The sequence below is a fragment of the Dendronephthya gigantea genome, unplaced genomic scaffold (genome assembly GCF_004324835.1).
Source record: "Dendronephthya gigantea isolate DGI-Jeju-01 unplaced genomic scaffold, DenGig_1.0 000001F, whole genome shotgun sequence".
NCBI classification, from domain to species: Eukaryota; Metazoa; Cnidaria; class Anthozoa; order Malacalcyonacea; family Nephtheidae; genus Dendronephthya; species Dendronephthya gigantea.
In genome coordinates this window covers 3043034-3057189 of record NW_021163011.1, presented here as the reverse complement: position 1 = coordinate 3057189, position 14156 = coordinate 3043034, and the positions used below count along the sequence as shown (strand labels likewise).

General features: G+C 36.0%; 1 protein-coding gene across 1 annotated transcript; it reads right to left on the bottom strand.

The window, feature by feature from the left end:
* Window positions 1–2769: 2769 nt before the first annotated feature.
* LOC114529273 (cell division cycle protein 20 homolog) lies at window positions 2770–5749 on the bottom strand. Its single transcript, XM_028551032.1, has 8 exons — window positions 5596–5749; window positions 5037–5521; window positions 4827–4952; window positions 4553–4746; window positions 4204–4298; window positions 3836–4055; window positions 3577–3702; window positions 2770–3499 (listed from the first exon to the last, which is right to left on the bottom strand). The coding sequence occupies exons 2-8, from the start codon at window positions 5509–5511 to the stop codon at window positions 3191–3193; spliced, it is 1545 nt and encodes a 514-aa protein (XP_028406833.1). The 5' UTR covers window positions 5512–5521; window positions 5596–5749; the 3' UTR covers window positions 2770–3190.
* Between the last annotated feature and the right edge of the window lie 8407 nt (window positions 5750–14156).

The window sequence follows — 14156 nt, the reverse complement described above, 5'->3', positions numbered from 1 at the left end:
AACATTACTTACCGAAAAGTTCTCCGTTCTAGCGCGTTGCCTTTAGTAGTTATTAAGCTATAATCATAGTTTGGTGAGAAGTGAAAAAAAGTATGAAAGTCCTATTAGTTATTTCCTCTTTTATTCTTGTACTTGGGAGTAACACTAAATTTATCCGTGTTCCAATCTAATGGATCAGAAAGTATTTATCACCATACACAGCTGGGCAACATGGATGTATATATAGTTTCCTCTGATATCAAATTGAAAATACGTCTTGATATCAAAAGGAACAAGTGATTATCGGGGTTATATTGGAGGCGTACATAGTGTTGATCATGCTGTTGATTCGATTATCATTGCTCAATCTTATTACACAATATGAAGGTGGATTGGCCTTGGGTAAATTTGGTCGGTGGGGTTATGGCCGGGTTATCATGTTTTCACTCGACGAGAATTTCAGAGTTTTGGCTGGAAATAGTTTGAATTTTCATTTAAAAAATTGTCTCATATAGTTGCCCGCAGACATGCATTCATTGTAAAAGATAAAGACTATGTGCATTTCAGTCTTCATATATATTTCTGGAGAATTCATCAAGAGATCAGCAGCCTACAGGTGTAATCGATTCTAGAAGAGTACTCGACTTATCCCTATTGAATGTGGCACGATGTAAACATCTTGTATTCAATATTCACAAATATCTTATTTTTCCGTGACTTCGTTGGGGATTATATTATCTAATATTTAAAGTTTCGGGCTTCAATATTTATCACAATCGCTAATCATTAAAAATCATGAAGAGAAATTAAAGGAACATTTTGCCGGAACATTCAAGTATACAGTGATAGGCTGGATACCGTTTATTAACCCATTGCGAATAACATGGAAACGCAAATAAAGCAACACTCGTGAAGATTTCAAAGAATTAATGAACTTTAAAGAAACACAATAGACTTTTAATTGTTCATCATGCTCAATCCATGCAGTCTAAAAAGCATAATTATTTCACAGTGTGCTATTTCAATCTTGGATTGGTTGTGTACCCATTTGCCACTAACCCGAATGGCAGGACTTTTTGCCCGCGCGTTTTCGATCTCTGCCCGATGTTCAGGTTATATAAGAAATGCAATCACAGAGCAAAATTACATGACGTATTATTCGCCTCACGAAGATTTTAAGGGTCTATCTTTGTGTTCGTTTGTTTTCATATGTTGTAATTAATAGTTGCGATGTCTTTTGTTGGTTGTTATTGTTAATACATAAAATGCGTTATTCCAAAAAATATCTACTTCATTGATCACCGCACGCCGACGTATTACGAAAGATTATAGAGCGTCGCCGATGAATTACGAAATATGAAAACCAGGCTTACGTTTTTATTACTTGATTTTACTGGGGGTTTAATCTTTGCCGGCGAAGCTTACAAGACCCGTTAATCGTTAGCAAATCTAGATGAAACAATGTGCAGCGAGATAATACCAGTGATTAGTCCCTTATTCAATATTTTCACTCTATCCCAAAATACCATGCATGTCCTTAAGTATCCTCGGTGTCCGCGTAAGAAATATATAGAAATTTGTGGGTCTCCACAGTGCCGCATTAACCACTGGCCCACTGGGCCCGGCCCCAGTATTTTGGGGGATCGAAATGTTGATTTTGACAAATGACAATAACAATTAGTAGGGTGAATAATTGTTTTAGTATAATTACAAAAGGGATTTATTGAGAAAGCGAATCTGTTGTTGGAAATACATGTTTTACAAACGTAATTCAAATGAACAGCGGCAAATAAAACAATGTTTTGTGAACAAGTGAAGACGATGAAATATTAGTTAATCACACTATGATCACATTGTATTTTTTATGCCTTGCTGACTTGTAAGTCAGGAACAATTAAAACAAATGCAGTACTTCAAGTTTTATTCAATAAATGTCAGTAATGCATGATTAATCTTGTTTTCTCGACCAGATAAACCATTTTTATCATTTTTATATTTCTAACAAGTTTGATGCGCTGCCTGCACACTACCCGGCGAAAAATCAAATTCCATGGCATGCGCACCTAACAGACCAGAGGGGGCACATAGTCACCGTGAAAAAGTTAATGCAGCACTGGGTCTCCATGCACTGACTAGGCAAAACCAACAATCTAAAAACTAATAGTAGGTAACTCATCTGACGATTTAACTTTTTAAATAGTCAAAATCTGGAGCCCTTTTTCAACCTTCCCCTAATTGCCTCGTTTGCAAACCAAGACCTACTTTTCTCGCTGACAAAGCCTTTCACTTATAGCTAAAATTAAGTAGCTAGATATTCTGCGGAGACCGTTTTGTATGAATCATACCGATTCATTTTGTGTTACCTCCAAATACACGATTCTAAGTAATTAGCAACTATGTCACTCGATCTTAACGGCTAAACTGAAAGGATTAGCAAGTTGTTACAGGCCAGTGCAATATTGTTGGCTCTTGCTCGTGAGGTTCAGCACAGTATTATTTCATCGTGTTTTCATCAAACGAGAGAACAGGTCTCCTGAAGCCAGTCGTATGTAGGCTGGATAGCCGATAGCGACGTATCCGTAGGGATAACAACCAGCCCTAGGAATATGATGAAAACACTGCGCAATCAGCTAGTCACTACGTGCAAAAACGAGTCGTGGTGCATATCAAGACAAATTAGACTTCCATTATAACAATAAATATCTTTAATATATAATTAAAAAAATATTGATATGTACAAATAAATAATAAATATTATCATTAAAGTTAAAAAATATTACGATTAATATTAATTTTCCAACAATAATTCAATGTGGAATTATAAACTTGGTAGCAATTACCTCTCTATACAATAGAGTATTTGATAGTACCTGCATGATCGCAGGTAACTTCATTCATAAGAGCTTTTTTTTGTCTAGCTGCAATTGATTTGAAACATGCATACCATGCGATGTCAATGCCTTGTACTTAACAATGGCTACTACAAAGTCACTTGGTACAAGGCAGTCATATTATATAGTATTTTTCGGTATTATTATAGTGTATTATGACAGCCCTTACTCATACATACGATAAGGTCAACTCCTACTCTGGAGACTGACATGCATATGCATGCTTTCGAGTTCGGTATAGACTGATCACAATCCCGTTCGCTGGGATCACTTCACGATCATCATTCGAGGTAACCGTCATTGACCTTTCGCGTCCCCGCTTATCTGATCTTATTAATCATGTTGAGATTCGTTTTTGATGTCTTCTTAACCAGTCCACCAGCCGCAGACTTCTTTTTCAGCTGACTTCGATCAAAACATTTCCATATTCTGAGCGTTTCGTCGGCTCCAGCCGAAGCAACATGCTCTCCGCTTGGCGACAAACTCGTACACAATACGCGAGCACTGTGGTCGACCAAATCAGCTACCTTCGTCATCGATGGATATTTCCAGATGCTCAGTTGATTCATAGAAAAACCGTGTCCAGTAACAAGTTCTTTGTACTCTTTCGACCACAATATGCTGGATATCTTAGAAGTCAGAGGGGAATATTTTCGCTAAAACGACATTATATACTTATGCTTTCAAGATGAAATTAGGCTGTTACCTGTGACTTCGTATCAATACTATTAATACATTCTCCAGTGGTTACATTCCACATCCTTATATGGCGATCTGCAGTGCCACCACCACTTGCTAACACATTGCTTTGCCATGGACACCAGGATACAGCCTGCATTCAATGAGAGAAGAGATTATATGCAGTCATAGTGGCATATAGCCATTAGATAGCAAGACTAGGGGATCATATTTACAGAGCTCAGGGGTTCACATTGACAGATCACAGATATTTCAATTGTACATACCTTGACTGCAGCTTGGTGATGAGTAAGAGAGTGCAAAGGAGCTTGACCAACAAGTGGTGACCATATATTCACAAGATTATCATTGCCACCACTAGCTAGCATGCGACCATCTGGTGACCATGCTAGACCACATACGTCCTGTGTATGTTCATGAAGTGTTGACACAACATGTTCTGCAATTCTTACATCATGATTAATTATCTTTCCATTTCGTCCACCACTGTAGCAAGATGAAAAAAAAATCACAGAATGTGCTCATTGAAGGAGCAATTATACTCATGAAGATGAAAATGCATCAATGCATCATCTGCTCATGCATGCAATCAAATTACTATATATGATATTAACCATCCATGATTGAAGATTACCTTGAAAGAATACAAGAGTTCCATGCTAAAGACCCCACTCTTCCAGCATGACCAGCAAGTGTTCGTAAACATTTTTCTTTCTCAACATCCCAAAGCTACAAAACACAGGTACACACAAGGTTTAGGCTCTCTATACGAGCTGCTGATAAACAAATTTATTCACTTGTTCGTGCATGATTGCAAAACATAAAATCTCTTACTGTTGTTGTTAACTACTGGGTGGTCATTCCTATATAGTCTGATGCTAATTCTTTAGCATGCATGTACACAGTTCCCAAATTATGTAAAAGTGGCAGCATATTTGCTCTGTGATTTGCACAAAACAGTGTTTACTAAATTATCAGCTTACTTGAATACAAGTGTCACTGCTACCAATTGCAAGAACATTGCCTTCCTTCACCCAAGATACACTTGATGCATAATCATTATTTGGTATTTCCAGTAAATGTTTTGTCATTTGTGTTTCATAGTTCCAAATGTATACACCAGCACCCAGACCAATTGCAATGCAATTATTTGAACCCCAGTCAATTAAATTCAAATCTATGAAGAAAATAATTTTGGTAAAATTAGGTTTATTTTTTTTTATTTGAAAACTGTATAGCAAATTCACATTAACTTACAAAAGTCATTCAAAAGACCAGGAGCATCTAAAATCTTTTCAGCAACTTTGCAGATATATCGACTGCTTTTTAGTTTGGATGATCCACGGTTTTGACAATAAACAACACGAAGATTGTTCTGGTAACCTGCATAATAAAATCAGAGACAGAACAACAAAATTATAGGTTCAATTGTATTTTTTTTCTCTGTGAAAGCAGGCTTTAACTAACCATCTCGGGCAGCAGGAGCTTTCTGTTTAAAATGGAGGATTCTTGAATCGGATTCATTTTCCAAGTTGTCTTTCACAGCTTTCTCATAGTGTACTTTTTCAAGAGCCTCGGGACTGAGTTCATTCTCCCTTATACCTTTGTCTACTTCACTGACAAGCTGGAAATAGTTTTTATCATTGTCCATAGAAATTCTGCTAGGTATGAATCGATCAACAAGCGGCGTTGTTCTACCAGGCGTTTTATGAGGCGTCTTTCTCGACGTCCTCGGTGTCTTCAATGGTGTCTTGCCCGTCTTTCGCTTTGGAGATTTACACGGTGTTTTCAGCATTCTGTTTCCATTGTACGGAGACAGTGGAATGGTGGCTGAACTATTGTTCTTTTTCCTCTTCCAGCGAGGAGTTGTAACTCTTGCTAGCGGTGCGCTAAGCTTTTCCAAACAGTCTTCGATACCGGATTCAAACTGGAAATGGCTCATGGCTGATCCGCTGTTGCAAAATACACGTAATCTAATAAATATTTGAAGGAAAAATTACAGCTTCAAAACGCACTACTCACATACCGTATGATATATAATTTTCAAGTTTTTTAATTCTTCTTTTTCGCTCAAATATCAATGAATTTTGCTGCATAGAGAAAGAATGAAGAAACGCAAACAAGTCGCCATATTTAAAGCTCCGGTTCCTGCCATCTGATTGGTCAATTTGAGAGAGAGGCGTGGTTATTACTAGTGCCAGGTCTTCCAAAAAAAAACCGGAAAAGGCGCGAAAACTGCTAGTGGTGAATTGTGCTGGTGCGCATGCGGGAAAGTAACAAAATAACATGGTAATGATGGTACATGGCATTGAATGACGAATGTGCAAGAAAATGAGGTGTCCAAGAACAAAAAAGAGTCGGAGAATATCAATTTTTATCAAATATTGAGTATAAAAGAAATAAATTATACTTCAATGAAGTATGAAGAGTGTGTAATAAGAACATGGGGCAAGTAAGGTCTAAATATAGGTGTTTATAATTTTAATATATAGGCTGTTAAGAGGGATCTTCAATTTAGGAGAACCGTTGTTAGAAGTTGAGAATTTCATCCCTTCATGTCTCAAATTTTTGTGTTACTTTGCTACTTATTTGCAGCTCACACAAATTGTAAATTATCCACTTAGCTTATTCCACTGTTGGTTAATTGGTATTGGAATTAGCTGATCCAGCTAATGTGTGTGTGGAGGTCGTGTATTATGCATTGATCAGTAAAATTCTATAATATCCATAAAGAAACGTTAGACTGCAAAATTTGCAAAAAAAACAATTTGAAATTGCAGGTGACTACCATCATTTAACAATATTGGATGAGATTGAGTGTGATATCAAGAATTATCAAGCCGACGTTTGAGGCTTGATAATTCTGTATATCATGCAAAAACCGCATTCAAAATTGTTTTATTATGTATTTCCTTTTTAGAGAGGAAGCCTGCGCCATTATTGACAACAAACTAGCGGCAAAAAATTACGTCACCTACGGATAATTTTCAATGTTGCATAGGTGGCAAGACATTGGGAATTATCTGTAGGTTTTTAGCCAATCACAATTGAGATTTCATTAGTAATGCATAATCATAAAATTTGTTTGCACTTGAAAACTTACTATGCTCCCTTAAATTAAAAATGAGGGTAATAATCAGTTTAATTTTGCATCACTACAATATGACAATACAAGTACTTACTTGTATGGGTAATCAGCTCCTTGTATTTCTAGGGTTATATCCCATGACATACATAAACAGGAAGTCATAATTATGGATGATATTGGAAACAAACTGTGTGTCAACACTTTGAAAATTGAGCCTTGTGGCTTTTCTTTAGGAAATTATTATAACTTTATTGGGGATATGGTTAGAAATGAGAGAAATGATACTTTGATGATGCAAGCATCTTCTGCAAGGTGTATAAATGACTTGGATATTGATATGTTTGTGCAAGCTTTAGAATTAAGACGAAAATCTCTTAAAGAGAGTGATTTATGAGAAATGATTCAAGCGGAAACTAAATAGTTCTAGGAAAAATATGTAATAATAAAATTATGATATAGTAATAACAACCATTTTACTCCATTTATTAGTATAGATATGCATTCAATACATGCAGATTAATTTATGTCTTTTTAAATATTATCTGAGTTATTCTTTGAATGTCCTCATTGTTTCAGTACCAGCATGTTTGGGAAAGTACACAGTTCTCAATAGTACTGCAATTCAATAACCATCCTATGGTTATCAAATTTGGTGATCAGATCAGCCAGTGGTGCGCATCAAGAGAATATCTGGTGGGGTGGCCTACGTTCTTGTTGTGACTTTTTAATATTTGTATTTGGTAATTGATAGGAAAAGCCTAGTAATGAAAGTTATAAGGCGTATATTTTACATGCATACGCGCACGAACCAAAAATTTTAGTGGAGGAAAATGTCCACCCGACGAGTGGTGAAAGCTTTAAAAGTGCTTGAAATCTAATCCTCTGGAAACCTAATTTTGGGCTGCCAATTATGGTATGATCTTCTAAGCGTCTCTATTGGGAGGAATTCATAAGACTGAAGTCATTGTAATCGAAAAAAACGTAAACAATTTTTTGCCGCTGCTGAGTACTCTTTCGTTGATTTTGAAGCAGATGAAAATGAGCAGCACATCACATACGATCGAATACATATCTGCGATACTCGGCTTTCTGAGACGAGAGTCGTCACAGTCCTGAGTAAGACAGTCCATGCATGCACAGTCAATTTTTTTCCGACTCGTGCAGACAGGGCGGAAAAAAATTTGCATGTTAACATTTCTAGAAAACGGTAACAACCAACGCTCCAAGCCATTATGGTCTTTTATGGACATTAAAACCCTCGCGCTGGTCATATTCAAATTTCCTATGTAGCTAAACCTTGAAGGCTCCACTGAATCTTCAAGCTAGTTAGGACCGCGATTTGATTCTTTGAGACGAGATATGTTAAACACTCTAACCACCAATTAAAACATTCCATGCACTCACCAATATAGCTATTAAACTAGGTTACCTGCAAGGTAGGGATTGCTGCGGGCATTAAAAACAAATTGAACCAAATATCATATAAGAACAGGATTGGCAAAACTGTACAATTGTTAAATTTTATTACAAAAGCGTTGAAATTTGTGAAATATGTGTCACACGATCACGTTTTCATGCAACTTGGAATTCTGCTTGAAATCAGTAAAGTCAATGAAGATATGCTATATGGATTGGAAAAATATCAACGCAAAACACGTACTTTGGCATTTTACATTTCTCAAGAGTAGGGTTGTATTGCAAGTTGCAAAAAAATTGCATCGTGTAACAGGGCCTGAACTAAACTCTAAAGTTAACAAAAAAAAGAATGTAATCCACCTTTGATGTATTCGGCGACCCTTCGGCATCGTCGTCTTGCCTTAAATAGTTCAAAGAATTGCTATACTCGTTTGCTGTATTTTCGTATATGGCAGATTGCCCAGACCCACTATGACGATGAAACACGAGGCTCAATGACAAAGATGTAAAAATAAACTTGGATTATTAAACTAAATTGTGGTCTAACAATAAGATAAAATAGGAAATACTATCAAGCGCAGAGGTGCAAATAAAATCAAAGATATAATCAGTTCCTTCAAAGAATTGCTACTCATTTACTGTATTTACATGCGGCAAGCGACAACGAAACACGAGCCGCAATGACAAATATGTAAAACATAACACTTGGATTTTTAATTTTAAACACTAAATTGCAGCTTTTACTGAGCTTTTTACCCCTAGTAAACCTCACACTGAATTAAGCGCAGTACCGTAGTGCAAATGAAACCGAGAAACGAACAGTTTAATAGTTAAAAGAAATGAAATCCTTGGATTATCAACACTGAGTCAAAATATAAGTCCAAACAGGCAAAACAATCGACAATATACTTAAAATACGATTTGATAGTCAATACTGTATATGCTGAACGAAAAATCTAGACATCAATGCGCGAATATTTATATTGTGAATCAAAACAAATTACAGTAGAAATCAAGCAAAACGACAAGCAACTGTCAACCTTATAATAAATGAAAACAAAGGTGAATGAAAAACAGAATGTATGTTAAATCTAGTCCTCTTCCAAACTTGGACGTTTGACTTTTAATCCATATTGGTATTTAATCCATATCACTGAAACGTGAGATTAATTTGTGCACAACTGCGCATACAAACAGGCCTGATACAACTGTGTCACTGCGCACAACCACAATGCAACGCAACCCTAAAAATTTGCTTTTCACTGCCTACTGCACTTATTATTATCAAAGCCAATATCTTTAAGCATTTCTAAGCATGTTAATAAATTTTACTGATTGGTAATGTTTGCGTTGCTCTCTAATTAATTCTAAGTATTTGCATTTCTGCGTTTAACATTTTTTTCAAGATTTGATTCAAAACCAACTGTTAGTTCAACAATATAGAGACATTTTGTAGAGGTTAATAGAAGCAAGTCAGTCTCTTTATTATTAATAATAATGATAAAGAGATATCTTACGAGTGTTCTATTTGTTGGGACTGTGCAGCACAATATGATGCACGCCATTTGAAAGGCCGTGTAATTCTGTAAAACATAGTCGATATCCGTGTATGTGGAATACGTACAGGAATTGCAATTAAAACCAGTTCGGTTTATGCCACATGATCACATCTATGTATGTGGGTCAACTACTTCTCACGCATTGCCCTAAAATGATAATCAATTTACTCGATCGAGGGCTTTATTCTAATTACAGTTTAGAAATGCATAAATAAGCTATACATCTTCGTAATTTTAAAGCTTAAACGAAAAAATGGCTAAAAATCCTGTGATTATTAATTAATAACCAAATTCTACTTTTGAATGATTGAACACAGTTGAATGCGTGTGAAGCCGAATCCGCGGCTAACTTTACAGTGGTGTTTTTGCAGCAACTTTTCTTTGTATTTGATGGGAAAAGCCTAGTAGTCAAAGTTATAAGGCATGTATTTTACGTGCATTGGCATATCAATTGAAAATTTTAGTGGAGACACAAATATCCACCCGATGAGAGGTGAAAGTACTTGAAATCTAATCCTCTGGAAAATTATGGTAGAGATGATTGATTTCCTAAGCGTTTTTTTACTGGGAGGTATTAATTAAGACTAAGTCATTTTAGTCGATAAAAACGTAAACAATATTTGCCGCTAGTGTTTTGTTGATTTTGAAGCAGATGAAAATGTGTACCACAAAACATACGATCGAATACATAACTGCGATAAAGAACTCGTCTTTTCGAGACGACGCTGCATGAGTCGTAAAACAATCAAATTTCTAGAAAACGGAACAACATGATATATCAGTAACAACCGAAGCTCCAAACCAATATGATCTTTTATGGACATTACAAGCACTCTCTCACCATATTACTAGACCAAATGATCCTTCGCGCTGCTTATATTCAAGTTTGCTATGTAATTTGATTCTTCGAGACGAGACATGACAAACGCCAACCACCAAGAAAACATTTCATGCACTCACCAATATATCTTTGCAATTACTACTAGAAACGTCCTCCCAAGATGTTTGCGCTTTTACATAGGAGAAACTTGAAGAGTATTTAGAGCAAGTAAGACACCACATCAAATTCGAAACTGCTTGGCCTTTGGCTTTGCTGGAACTGACCGAAATGTAGTAACGATGTTGTGCATACAGCTTTAATAAAATCGCGTACTTGCTGATCCCGAAGACTCTCCGGTATAACCTTAATCTCACGGGTGTCGAAATATAGAGGTAAAATGGAAAAATGCGATAGAAAGAAAATGTTAAACAATGATACAAAAACGTGGGTGTCATGTTCCCGTTTTTCTATTAATCTACCACCTATATTGATCGAAAATCATTAAGAAGGACAAGAGGCTGATGAATCATCATTATACACTTAGCATTATCTGAGTAATGAAGGAAAGGTATATAAGTTGCATATGGCAAGTATTCAGAAGCTGAAAATTATCTTATAAATAATTCTTTTGAATAATTTCTGAAAACTTTCATTTCAAATTCTTTTGCTTGATTTTAGTGTGTTACAGAATTTGTTGAAAAAAACGATGTTAAAAGTACCATGTCAAGGTAAGGGATTGTACATATTTGTTATATTTGAGTAATTTAAAGCAGAGTTGTAATATTTTTTATATATAAACCTCATCTTTATGGATTTCAAAGGAGAATTGCAAATGAGATCTTTTTTGTTTTTACCCTGAAAAATTATCGTTTTTAGGCGATATCTGGAAACTTTGGTGGTCTCTAGATAAAAGAAGATGAAGTTTTTATTGTATAGAATACTTTGCAATTCTTTATCTAACACAAAAATCAGTTATAAATATGTATTAATTATATCCCTGACCTTGATATAGGCACTTTAATTCAACGAAATAGTTCACGATTAGAATGGACTACACGCAGTAAATGTCAAATTAAACGACATAAAGATGAAAGGTCAGCTGAAACGTCTGCTGAAACGACAATAGGATTATATAAAAAATAGAACATACTAAAAATGCTTGGCAAGTAATGCTGCCATACAAACATGTTGGTGTTCAGTTAAAAAACAGGCGGGGTAACATTGTTTAATTGACAAGGACAAACCTACGAGAAAAATTCTGGGTACGAGGTTGGCAAAGAACCCGGTTGCAAAGCAAGACAGTTCAAACTTTCCCTGTTTGTTGTATGAATGCAGGTTATTCTCCTATTGAAGTTATATATTGAAATTAACTTGCATGTTTTCTGTGAATAAACGATAGTCATACTCACACTATACACTCACGACGAGTTCACATGGAACCAGACCAATTTGGAACCGTGCTCGAATTCGCCTGGCTCAGGCGGTCACATGGTAAAAATGGATGAAATTTTGACCGGTTCTACGTGTTCATGCCAGACGAATTCAAGCACGGTACCAAATTCGTCCGATCCCAAAGGATGTGGATGTAATTGCCAAAATACCTTTCTGTGGAAGTAGCAGTTTGAAAGATGTCAAACATGCATTCAATTTTTTGAACTTTCACAATGTCCGGATAAATAAATAAATAAGATACACAGACAATCTTTTGTCTGTTTTAATTGATAAGAGTTATATTAAAAACTGCGTAACTACTGACACGATTTACTGTCTACGTGAATCATTAATCCATTGATGAAAAGTGTATTTCCTGATCTTTAGCGGCATTTTAAACGGTAGAGTATGAATACTGTGTTGTATGTTGATAATACCCTCTTGAAACATCGAGCTGCTATCTGGTCACAATAACAGAGTCTTGTGGCACAATGGTTTTTGTGAAATGGTGCTGCAAGAACATAATTTATGTGGTTTATGTGGAAGTTGATCGACTATAATGCATGCGTCCTGAAATTTTTGTTTAGTTTATTTGATTTTCTCATAATTGATGAGCGGATTCCCCCTAACAGGTTACTGCTCAATTAATATTTTATACAAGGGAACATTGTACTCACGGCAATCCGAACATTTGAAGAACCTATAAAATGTATTATACCAAGCTTGTCGCCTACAGATACGCTTCCCTACAAGGTTCGCATAGCAGGAGTCGTGGAATTGACAGCATCTTCACGGCATGGTGTGGATCGGAAAGAAAGGTGAAATTGCATTAAAAGCGTCATACTTACACGTTATTATCAACGTAAAATAGTATGCCTGCAGGCTGCTACAAAAGAACATCGACGTTTTCCTTCGTTCAAAGTCAGTTTTTTAAAGAAATTTTCTCTTGTGTTCGGCAACCAACAAAAATAATGCATTATTAGAAAACCGTTTGATATTATTCCCCTTACCTATCTGTTTCATCAACTGGTGTTGTTCCAGATCGTCCTATGCCACAAAAGCAACCATAGCTGATGTACGCCCAAAAAGATTTTCCTGTTTCACACTCTATCATGCTGCGAAAATTGGAAATCCCCAGGCCAACCATACCGCCCAGTGATTTTTTTACTGTAAAATTTGAAAAATTAGTGTATTGGTTATGATATATCATCGTAAGCAAATAAAGCAATCGTAATTAAGTAAAGGGGAAAAACTGAAAAAAAGGGAAAAATTTCAGCCGAATTCATATTGGAGACGGTACTCGTCAGATTAAGACAAGAAAATCGTCCGATGTAAATCAGTGGTCACAGCCGAGTTTCTCGTCCGAATTCTCTCGTCTGACTTTCCTGTTTAAACTGAATCATGTCTAGACAAGAAACTCGTCTTAATTTCAAATGATAACGGACGTTTTTCTAGAAGGGACTTTTTTCCGGGGGAGAGCACATCCTCTAGGGCACTTTTGGGAGTATATAATACATTTATATACCTTCACTTTGAAGATTTAAATGTACTTTTTTAGTTTCCGGAGATCATTATACACGCTGTCCCAAGATGCCTAGGTTTTTTACTGAGCTAGCCTTCTCAAAAACCAGAGTTATAGGTTATCGATCCAAAACAAGCAAGAGGCCTGTTACGAGTTACGCGAGAACGAGGCTAGTCAGGTTTTCTGGTGTCAAAATTTTTATATTTCTAAATTTTGACTGTAAAAACTTTGTTTTTGTGTACCTTGCAACAGGTCCAGCGAAAAAGTAGGAAAATAAACAGACTTTAAATTCAGAAGAGAAAATCTGACTAGTCTCGTTTTCGCGTAACTCGAAACAGGCCTCTTGCTCTTTTTCGAATAGGTAGTATAATAATTGATTACGTAGAGTAAATTAAAATGCACATCAAGTGCAACAGCACATCAAGTGCAACAACATGTTTGCATTGCCGCCTTATATTTACAGGCTTAATCATCAAGCATGCAGTTTGACTTTTCCTACTAAATTCTTATTTTAACAATTATTGATAAACAACATATACGCATACAGCAAAATTACTTTTTCATACATAAACAGTCATGTACGGATTTTCTAGAGGGTGTCCCAAAGTTTGAAAGTCCGTCTTTGTAAACTGGTGTTTAAATTTATTTCTGAAATTACTAATCTATTCCCATGCACTGAAGCGAACAGATAGACATATAGGGGTTCCTTGAAAATTGTTATAGTGGCTCTGAAAGGGGAAACGCTGAAGAT

Coding starts and splice junctions, on each gene's coding strand:
- LOC114529273 (XM_028551032.1), bottom strand. CDS start 5,511: ATGAGCCATTTCCAGTTTGAATCCGGTATCGAAGACTGTTTGGAAAAG. Junction 4,299..4,552: donor GCAGTGACACTTGTATTCAA/GTAAGCTGATAA, acceptor TGTGTTTTGTAG/CTTTGGGATGTTGAGAAAGA. Junction 3,500..3,576: donor GTATTGATACGAAGTCACAG/GTAACAGCCTAA, acceptor CTGACTTCTAAG/ATATCCAGCATATTGTGGTC.